Source organism: Columba livia, chromosome 3, assembly GCF_036013475.1.
Source record: "Columba livia isolate bColLiv1 breed racing homer chromosome 3, bColLiv1.pat.W.v2, whole genome shotgun sequence".
Taxonomy (NCBI): Eukaryota; Metazoa; Chordata; class Aves; order Columbiformes; family Columbidae; genus Columba; species Columba livia.
In genome coordinates this window covers 4083558-4094275 of record NC_088604.1, presented here as the reverse complement: position 1 = coordinate 4094275, position 10718 = coordinate 4083558, and the positions used below count along the sequence as shown (strand labels likewise).

The window sequence follows — 10718 nt, the reverse complement described above, 5'->3', positions numbered from 1 at the left end:
TAAATCAGTTGGGTATCTAAATCCATACATGTTCAGGTATCTGAAACTAGATACCAAACATGAAAATTAGGAGTAGTCGTGCTCTTTACAATTAAATTTGAATTTTGTCACACCAAGGCAGCTGTCGATGCAGCTTGAATTCACTGCAACAATTCATATGGAAGAAAGATTTTTCAAGGCTGTTTCATATAATACTGCTGGGTAAGATGATGTTATTGCTCTTTTGTCTGACAGCTCTGTAGCTATGAGACGTGAGACCTAGCTCCAGTTCTGTTTTATCCTGGGGTACTAAAATCTACTAATGATCCTTTTCAGACTACCAAGAACTAGAGAAAAATGTTCATTTTACTTTCTTGACCTTGTTGTATGTGGTATAAAAACATCATATATCTGCTGGAATAGTAACAGGACCCCAGGTCTCCTGGCTTACATGGTGGGGTTTGGGACAGGATTCCTCTCTATCAGAGGTGCTTTATTTTGTATTAAACTTTTTGATCATTGCATCGCAAAGCAGGGCCTTACAAATTATTCTATAACCTTTTCGGGTTTGTTTTGTTTTGCTTTGTTGTGGGGTTTTTTTGTTTGTTTTGTTTTGTTTTGTTTGTTTGTTTGTTTGTTTTCCTATAAAATGACCCCAACCAGAAGGTGAAGATTAAGAAAAACATTTAGGAGTTGACCCAGTTGCCCACACATAGAGACTACAGCCATCTGAGAGGTCCCATGACATTAGAAATGTCAATGTCTGCCTGGAGCTGGCAGGTATCATGTAGGAGCTATGGGGGATCTGCACCCTCATGAAGCAGCAGCTGGAGGCAAGGTAGGATCCCTAAGGCATCTTTAATGACAATAGATGCCCCCAGTTCTGGACTTGGCTGGAGAAGTACAAGTATCTATGTGCACATTTCCGCATACACGTTGGCTCCTAAGGTCCCACTGTAGCTAAATAGGTGATTTGAGTCCTAGAACCACTAACTAAACACCTCATTCCTATGCAACCACATTGTAGATGCTTACATTTTAGTACCTGAGTCCAGTTCTGACCACCACCCTTGACCTTCAGTCAGTTGACCACACAAGTGTCTAGTGCCATTTTAAATAAGTTAGGTCATACACATGTTCATCCATTTTCCCCTCTGATCACATACAGATTGTCTCAGAGGTCCTGTGTGTTACTGGGTAGTCCCATGAGATTCTTAGGATACCCTAGGGCAGCCCACAGGAATTAGACCTATATATATGGGCAACTGAATTGATTCCATCATATCAGCCAATTAATATTTACAGAAAGAATATTTATTTTTTAGTTGGTTCAATTTTTTTTCTTCAGTTATGGAAATGATGCAAAAAATCATTTATTTCCGTTGATGAATGGAGGCTGCAAACACTGCAGCAGCACCTTGGACCTCCTGTTACACTCATCATCATCGACAGTCTTCTGGCATTTCCAGGTGCCTTCTCTCCCACCAAAACAATGGCTAATATTCTCTGGGTGGTCCATTATCAACCACCTTGAGCTTTGAAGTAATTATACTCTCCAGGTGGGTTGGTATTGAGCAGCAGCCTTCCCAGTGGCCGGGCAGGGAGGTATAGTTATATCTCCGCTTGCTTTTGTGATCCTCTGCCATTGTTCAGGTTCAGCCGCGTGCAGCGGTCAAGCTGAACTCTTTACCAAGGTGCTTTGGATAGACAGATCTGTTCCTACAACCCTATAAATGCAAGAGTGCTCACTCCTCTACTCAAAAGATTCTGGTGTTTTGGCCCCGTGTCCACATTGCAACTGAGACCTTCCACCATGAAGCTCTTTTCCTACCTCATGGCTCTCCTCCTCCTCCAGGCTGTTCCAGGTAAGGGGTAAGATCCATGTTGGCATCTGCACATGTAGGAGGTACAACTATACTTCTCCATGCTCTTCAGCTCTTTTCATTAGAGCTGTTCCCTATTTCTCAGTCTAGACATCAAAGTGAAAAATGGACCTGTGGTGACCAGATGTCAAACCAGAACCTGCCCACAGAAACCACTACCAGACGTTGGCTCCTTATGACTCTCTGAAGTCTCTTTATGTCACTTTGTGTCACTGTTGGAAGATGGTACCATGGAAATCGTCTACCTCTTCTTATCTCAGGGTCATAAATTGTCTCCTTTTTGTACAGTAAGAGAGAAGCAGAGGCGTTCCCTTGCATTACTCAAGTTGAACTACACCAGTGAAGTTTACATTAGCTCTCTGAATATGCTGTTTTTTCTTCCTCATCCCTTCTGCTGCACTGACGCATTCAGTGATCATGCTTTTAGCCTGGTTTTTCTTCATGCTTATTGAAATTCCCTGTCTTTGAGTAAGGCTTTCAGAGAAGGAAGGAGCTGGGCAAACCTCTTGTCCCTGTTAATAGGGCCAGATCACAGCTTTTGATTGTTTTGAAGTCATAGGGACATCTCAGAGCATACGGACATGATGCTGTTCCTTGCATGACTAGACTGGAGCAGTCCCAGAACTAGAAGCATCCAAGGTCTGAGCTGTCCCTACCCGCAACAACATGCATGCCCAGGATATGTTCAGAAAATTGTTGTCAACAGCTACTTTTTTCTCTAGTTGTACAAAGACCTCACTTGGAGTCCTGTGAGGTCGCATATGGATTCTCAAAACTTTTGGAAAGTTTGCCTTGGGTTTTGGGGGCATTTCTATCAGACCTTTAATTGGGATTCATGGGGTTTCAGCAGGAGGAAGACTATGAGAAATGGACTGATCCTGCAGCATAGCTGGGAATCCCATTCTTCCTGTAGGTCTCGGCTTGCCCAAAGACACCTTACGTTGTCTCAGATACCACGGCTTCTGCTTCCGATCCAAATCCTGCCCAAAGCCATTTGCTGCATTTGGAACCTGCTCTTGGCGTCAGAAAACCTGCTGCATAGGTATGTGTGAAAACCCTGCCCAGGCAGGCAATGTTTGGAGAGGAGGTTACTAAAGCCAGCAAAACACACTCTTGATGTGTCTCCAAATGGCCTAAGTCACCTTCTCCTATCTACAAAGACAGATCTGACTGTTCTTCCTTTAATGGCAGCACGGAGACGTTATTGTGGCCTTTTAGTACTTAAAAAGGGTTGATAAGAAAGATGGAGACAGACTTTCTGGCAGGGCCTGTTGTGATAGGACAAGGCATGATGGTTTTAAACTAAAGGAGGGGAAATTCAGGCCGGACACGAGGAAGAAATTTTTTACCCTGAGCATGGTAAGGGCCTGTCTCAGGTTGGCCAGAGAGGTGGTAGATGCCCCATCCCTGGAGACGTCCCAGGCCAGGCTGGACGGGGCTCTGAGCAACCTGAGCTGGTGAAGATGTCCCTGCTCATGGCAGGATGGACTGGATGAGCTTTGAAGGTCCCTTCCTACCCAAACTGCTCTATGATTCTGTAGAGCACAGGAACAGCATCACTATTTTGGGCTGGCCAAATACCATGTAGCCCAATGTCTTGCCTCCAAAAGAACAGATACCTAGGGAAAGAAAACAAGAATCGTGGCCCACATAGAGTCCTTCTTCCTTGGTATATCTCCCTATAATCACCTTTTGGGGAGCTGCTGACTGCACCCATGCTGTTGTGTTTAATGGGGGCCAGCTGACCCCTTCCCTGTAAATTTGACTAATCCTTCCTGGACTTAATTAATTTTTGGAGAACCTCAATAGTTGACATGTATGATTGGGTCAATACATGACTTATAGCTAGCTGTGCTAATCTGATCCAGCATCACGTATCTGTCTGTGGCCAGAAGTGGACATTTCTATACAGTTACTGTGTGTGAGTAAAATTACTTAGTGAATGCCACAACCAAATAATTCCACTTCCTTATAAATTCTGCTGGCTTTCATGAATTTGCGGCTCAGGAGTTTAAGATTTAAGCATCTTTGTGTTTAAAAGTCCTTACTGGATTTTTCCTTTTTACATTAAGAATTACTTCTGTTTGTTTTAAAATCTCTTCCCTCATAGTTTTATCCAGTATCCCCTATTTCTGTACTGCAGATGAAAAGTAGTCATTCTGCATTCACCTTCTTCATACCTTTACAATATCCCTCCTTCAATTGTTTCTTTTCCAGGTTTGTGGGTCACAAATTTCTCTTTTTTACAGAATCCCCATAGTCCTTCTTTGTGTCTTTACTTTTGGAGACAGAATAACCAGAACTTCATGACACTTCCACGCATGAGTCAGTTCAGATGGTGATGTAAAGTTTTCTGTTTTGACTTAAAATCATTTTCGTTCCAGACACGACATCAAACTTCCATACTTGTCAAGATGAGGGAGGTCATTGTGTGCCTCCAGAAATCAAATGTCTGCAAGAACAAGTGGGACTTTGCCCTCACGGAGAATGGAAGTGCTGCACAGAATTGTAATAAAGACCTCACAGAACTGAAGAAAACCACAGAAGTGCATGGACAGGCAAACAAACAAGTTCTCTTCCTAGTGTTGTAGGGAAGACATCTGTTTTTCTCAACATGAGAAGCGTATAATTAACTAGAGAAGATATGTTTCTTTATATAATCAAGGTAATAAATACTGAATAAACGTGTAAAACACTTGTATATGTATGGAAAAAGGCAGAATGTCTCTCTAGTACACCTACACACTGAAATCCACAGAAACTTCACTGTAAGATACTTGGAAACCACATCCCCTTGTAATCCAAACTTCACCTCCCTCCCTTTTGTCTTTCATTATTCCTTCCTTCATTTCCTTCCCAACAGAAGGAAAGACAATGTCTTTTCCTTCCATTAAAGTGACGGAAATAAGGACTGTTCATTTGTCGTGGTCAGGTCATATCTATACTACTCAAATCCCATTTTCCAGAGCAGGATGCCAGTCAAGTCTTCCTCCTCTTCTCCCTATTTCTACCAACAAGTTGCACATCTATGTGAAATCTTTCTGAGCAGCTGGACAAAACTATCGAAAACAATTTGTTTAAAAGCATTCAGGGCTGAAGTCTTCCTTTGTCTTATGTGTGGAGTCTCACCATTGAGTCTTAGTTTCTTCTTCTTTCTTCTCTTCACTTTTTTTTCCATTATTTTAAGGTGATTTGTGTTGGGTGATGGCAGTTCATAGTTGTTCACTAAATGATGCAAAATCTCAGCTTCCTTGAATCATGAAGGAGGATGGCACTCAACTTCAGTAGAGGGGGAAGTCATGCTGTAACTAGCAAGTTAATGGCTTGCAGTGAAGATTTCACTGAGGTGCCACCAGATATAAATCAGCAAAGTATAAAGAACCTGATATTAGCCCCAAATCAAGGCTTGTGTGCAGATAAAGCACACAGGAGAGAATACATAGAATCATATAATCGTCTTCACCCAGCTCAGGTTGCTCAGAGCCCCATCCAGCCTGGCCCGGGATGTCTCTAGGGATGCTCCATCCACCAGCTCTCTGCCCAACCTGGGACAGGCTCTCACCACCCTCAGTGTAAAGCATTCCTTCCCCATGTACAGCCTGAATCTCCATCCCTTAGTTTAAAACCATCACCTCTTGTACTGTGGCAAGAGGCACTGCTGAAAAGTCTGTCCCCATCTTCCTTATCAGCCTTTTTTAAGTACTAAAAGGCCACAATAAGGCCTCCACGGAGCCTTCTGTGCTCCAGGCTGAACACCCCCAACTCTCTCAGCCTTTCCTCATAAGAGAGATCTCAAAAAATATGTGATCTGCACAATTTGCAAAGAAATCCACAGAGAGACTCACCAAAGTCACCATAACCATGGATGAAAACCCTGTCATGAAAACAATTCACCCACCCACAAAGGCACACGGGAAACCAAAAACATGTAGTGACTTGGGGGTGTGACAGAGCCCCATGGCCCAGCAGCTACGTGGCTTGGTGCAGGACAAGGTCCCAGCAGCTGCAGCTGTCCAGCTGAGCATTTATCATTTCTCAGAAGATGCTGGGTCAATGCCAGATTAAAAGGGCTGTGCTCAGAGTTGCAGATGGTGTGCATCCAGTGACTGCTATGTCATGAGGTGTTTTTAAAGCCAGCACCATGTTCCTCCAGCCTTCCTAAGACACATAGGCATCACTGGTTGTTCTCCATGGACCGGGGTTATCTGAAGGCAGGAGGAAGGGCTCATTGATGTGTATACCTCAACTCTGCAAAAGAGGTGGAAAGGATCTTGCTTATCCACATAAGTAAAGACTTACTGCCCCCAAAACTCTGTCACTGAGTATCTTGCCTTTGCTGTCCCTGTTTTCATAAATAAATGTTTCTCCCTGATCCAGCTACAAAATTTAGCTTCAGTAACCCATGGAATTAACACAAAGGTGCATCTGTGCTAATATGTTGGTCCACCCTTTGCTTTGCATGGAGATATTGGGCACTGGATTGTCTGTACCGTACACAGGACCATTTATACTTCATTTCCACTCTGTAGTGAACCAAATGTGCGCCTGCGTGTGGAAAGTCACACACAGAATCACACGTTACGGGCAGAAGCCACGGTGGCCACACTTTAGGCAGGGGGATGGACTGTAGAAGTCACCTCAAACCAGATTTTTAACTGATGATAACAAACTGCAGGTATGTGTGTGCTATCAGCGGGACAAATGCCTTTTGGGAAGTGCTGTCTCAAAAAGCCAACAATTATCTCACAGAGGCAAAAAGAAAAGAGGTGAGGGGTTCATTTTTGGCAAGACTGCAATGTATCCTGCCCCTTCCATGTTGTCCCATCATAGAGTGTTAGAATCATTGAGTGGTTTGGGCTGGGAAAGACCTATAAGGTCCTTGAGTCCAATGTTAACCTCACACTGACAAGTCCACCACTAAACCATGTCCCTAAGAACTCCATCTATGTGTCTGTTCAACCCTCCAGGGATGGTGACTCCAGCACTGCCCTGGGCAGCCTGTTCCTATGTCCAACAACACTTTCTGGGAAAAATTTTTTCCTAATATCCAATCTAAACCTCCCCTGGCGCAACTTGAGTCTGTTGCCTCTTGTCCTATTACGTGTTATTTGGGAGAAGAGACCAACACCCCCCCTGGCTCCAAGCTCCTTTCAGGCAGTTCAGAGATCAGAAGGTCTCCCCTCAGCTCCTGTTCTCCAGCTGAACCCCCAGGTCCCTCAGCCGCTCCCATCACATTTGTGCTCCAGCCCCTCACCAGCTCCGTTCCCTTCTCTCAACTCACTCTAGCACCTCAAGGCCTTTCTCGTCATGAGGGGTGCAAAACATTCAGTCACAAAATATGTCCACATGCGCACCCTCTTTTGCCACCCTAGATCTTAGAAGACTCTCCAAAGACACACTGTCACGGCCCAGGGGCAAGAAAGTTTCTCTTCCAACTCGGGAGTTGTTTAGCATCCTTACTGAGTGGTCCAGCATCTGGGACAGCATGAGAAGGGTCCTGGCCTACCACACGCCTTCCAGTCTCAGAGGCAGCAAGGAGCAGCAAGAAGTTCTACAAGTCTTTCAAGAGAGGGTACATCTCACCCTCACACAGCAATGAGTGGGACCAGCCAAGCTTTGTCATCAGTTATAAGGCATGAAGAAAATGAAGAGAACGTTGCTTGAGGAAAAATCAAGTCCACACCCCTTTGTTGGAGTGGAAATGCACTGAAAAAAGCAATACATCAAAGAATGGCCAGGGGAGAAGAGGTAGAAAAATTCAGTCCTTTGCAAAACCTGAGCAGGCTCACCTGGAAATTGTTATCAGAGTCCGCTGACTTTGCTGTTCCTGTGAGATCAGTATCTGCCTGGCACAAAACGGTCTGTAGCTGCAGTTCTTTTGCCAGACTTACCTTGCAGGTTTGCCCACCACCCAGAGAGGCAAGTCCAAACACCATGATGTGCAAACAGTTGGTCTCAAACCAGCTCCTTGCTTTAGACCAGGGGTGTTGAACTTATTTTCACCAGGGGCCACATCAGCCTCACGGTTGCCTTCCAAGGGCTGAATGATATTTTAGAACTGTATAAATATAGACGTTTTTACATTTACACAGCCTTAAAATTACATTTGTCCCTTTGAAGGCAACTGCAAGGCTGATGTGGCCACCAGTGAAAATGAGTTTGACATCCTTGCTCTAGACCAAGGGGAACAATCTCACTCCTAAGGGATTAGTTCTTGCTCCAAGAGGGTGGTTGGATCTATTTCTCGTCCAGCAGGTGACCGTGGAGTAATCAGAACATTAAGTGGACAAGGAAAATGAAAGGTTTGCCAGCACTACCTTAGATCAGGACTGCTTGCCTTCAAACAAGATGCTTTATTCCATCTCAGCCTAGAGACAGACAAAATCTGTCTTTTACCCTTCTTGACTTTAGGGCCAGACTCAGTTGCCCACAGGTGGACATTGGTGTCGCTTGGGATGATCGAGGGTATCAGGCTGGGCTTCCAGAGCTTCTTGTCTGCCACTGTCACTCAAACAGAAATCCTGCATACTTACATATCTCAAGGTACATAAATCAAGTTTTTCATGCCTGCTGATCCAGGACAACAGACTTTGACTCTATCATCTGAACTATGTTTTTTGAGACACAATGGAATTTTTAACCTCTATCTTTCAACCATCCACTTTAGGATGAGTTCACACACAATGTTATATTAACACAGCTGAAGGGCCAGCAAACAGCAAGACCAGGCAAAGAGCAGCAACCCGGCAAGGGTGGCTGGAATATCACAAGCTGATTTTACAGCAAGAGCTGCACGTCTATCACATAATTACCACCAAGTGGTGCATTACTGAGCTACCTCCTCCACCAGTGCTCTGTGCTCATCACACTCAGGAATGAAGCCTCCCAGATTCCTCAGGAGCCAAAGCCAGCGTAGCCATTTTGGCAGGAAAAAAATCACACCCAGGTTTCAGCTGGAGAAAATATTCATGTGAGCTCAGATGAGAAATGAGTCACTCCTTGCCTGTGTGGTTCTCCTCCTTGCAGCTCCTCAGGTTTCTTTCCTTGCAGGTTGGCACCCTCCCACCCATCAGCATCCTCTGGACTTTGCTGGCTGCAGGTGAAGAGCAGAGGATCCCCTTGAACCTCTTTTTCCATTGCAGCTGGCACTCTACCAGCACAAAATGCCAATTTCTTGGGAGAGGAACGGAGGAAACCAATAACTGGTGAATGTGAAGGAAGTCAACATTGTTTAGAGACACAGCACGGGGTCGGAACGACACGGAGGGTTTCTTAGCAACAAATGTTACTCCCAAGACTGGAATATAATTAACTCCTGCCTACTCTCCCCGGATGCCATCCAGCATGCCAGGCTTCTGCAAAATCTAATCTCAGCCCTGCGGCTTTCCAGCAGAACCAAAGCAATGGGGATCCTTTGGTTCATTTTCATCTTCATCTCCTTGATTTGTCACGGTAAGATCAGGAAGGCCAAGAGGGGTAAACAGAGGTATGGGAGAAAAGGAATAATCTTTCCTCACTGCGTAATCAATCAAAATAATATAGGTAGTGAGGGGGAAAGATGTCCTCAGGTTTCTGAACGAGATACTGGGTCAGACACTTTGGAAAGAATGCATGATTTAATCCCTTGGGATAACAGAAATATAATCAGGGAAGATGCTGTGGAAATGAGGCACCTCACTGCCTTTCTAGCAGCAGATGGGTTGGAGAAGCCCTAGAGGAGATGTCCTGCGCTCTGAGAAAACGTTTCTGCCTTTTCTCAGGCTGCAGCTGCCTCCTTGGTAGGGTGAGGACAACCACTGTGACCTGCTGATGTCTTTGCCTATGTCCTGAAAAAACAACCGTGTGATAAAATGTTCCTTGAGTGAGGCTGGTTCTGGACCTTGGGTTTTATAACACAGGTGTCTGAAGTTCTCCCGTGGGACAGGGATCCCGGGTGTGTTTTTTGCAGCCGTGCATGCTCAGGCTCTGTGCACACTTGCAGTGCTGGGTTGGGTCACTGTTACCAGAAGAAACACCACGCATTTTACACACCAATATTCTTCTTCTTTATACAGGAGATGCTCATGGACCAGACAGCTGTAACCACTCAGGGGGCTTGTGCCGAGTTGGAAACTGCGTTTCTGGCGAATATCTGACTGGTTACTGCTTTGAACCCATCATCCTCTGTTGTAGATGGTTATTACCCACTGCCACAAAGAGCTGAAGATTCTGAAGGAGCAAAATGCAGCTGCAGGCTCCACTAACAAGGAACAAGCTGCTGTTGGCAAGGAAAAGTTGTGCCTTTCTGTGACTTTTGGGAGAATGCAGCTATGGATTCACTCATGAACTTCTGAACACGTTGCTTTTTGCTTTCTCTGTGACTTTCCAGGAAACACTGTGACAAGGATAAACTGTGGCCATCCGGACTATATTTTACCCCTTCTGGCATCTGGTTGTTGCAACAACATCTGGTATCACCTGTCACACACAGGTGAGAAATTGCTATTGTACTTACCTGAAAGCAATAAACCTGAAGTTTAACAGATCAGCCAGTGCCTGTCTGTGACTCCTGCTGACACCCAGCAAAGCTGCCAGTGGTGGGGTGCACGTTCTCCCACTCACCAGGAGTGAATAGAGCAGCCCACACCTTCCTAGCAGAGCAGGTAGCTCTGTCCCTTCCCCTTGCCAGGGAAAGCAGCCTTTTTTCCCATAACTTTTGATGCAAAAGCTACGCAGTTTGACATAAAAGTCTGTGTTTCTTGGCAAGCTCCGTGCTATTCTTCATTTCCAGTTTCTTACAGGCATTGGGAATGGCTGGCCAGAGAAATAAGGCACAGAAAAGGAGCAGGGAATCCCTGCAAGAATACAGACCCATTG

General features: G+C 45.0%; 2 protein-coding genes across 3 annotated transcripts; both read left to right on the top strand.

Annotated features, from left to right (window-relative positions):
- Positions 1 to 1612: 1612 nt before the first annotated feature.
- On the top strand, positions 1613 to 4555 carry LOC102084431 (gallinacin-11). Of its 2 annotated transcripts, none has more exons than XR_010471076.1 (3): positions 1613 to 1844; positions 2710 to 2904; positions 4247 to 4348. XR_010471076.1 is itself a non-coding variant. In XM_005513638.3 (3 exons), the coding sequence occupies exons 1-3, from the start codon at positions 1793 to 1795 to the stop codon at positions 4372 to 4374; spliced, it is 309 nt and encodes a 102-aa protein (XP_005513695.1). In that variant the 5' UTR covers positions 1617 to 1792; the 3' UTR covers positions 4375 to 4555. The 2 variants fall into 2 exon arrangements, 1 of the variants encoding a protein (XP_005513695.1); XM_005513638.3 differs by having other exon boundaries at positions 1617 to 1844; positions 2776 to 2904; positions 4247 to 4555.
- Positions 4556 to 8791: 4236 nt separating this feature from the next.
- Positions 8792 to 10386, top strand: LOC135578961 (gallinacin-12-like). Its single transcript, XM_065055637.1, is given in 3 exon segments — positions 8792 to 9225; positions 9228 to 9314; positions 9917 to 10386. Coding segments are annotated over 3 exon segments (267 nt in total). The 5' UTR covers positions 8792 to 9194; the 3' UTR covers positions 10066 to 10386.
- Positions 10387 to 10718: the final 332 nt, after the last annotated feature.

What these genes read in the sequence shown, in the direction of transcription:
- LOC102084431 (XM_005513638.3), top strand. Translation starts at nt 1,793, where the DNA reads ATGAAGCTCTTTTCCTACCTCATGGCTCTCCTCCTCCTCCAGGCTGTT. An exon ending in CCTCCTCCAGGCTGTTCCAG is followed by an intron (nt 1,845 to 2,775) that starts GTAAGGGGTAAG and finishes TTCTTCCTGTAG; the next exon opens with GTCTCGGCTTGCCCAAAGAC. An exon ending in TCAGAAAACCTGCTGCATAG is followed by an intron (nt 2,905 to 4,246) that starts GTATGTGTGAAA and finishes TTTTCGTTCCAG; the next exon opens with ACACGACATCAAACTTCCAT.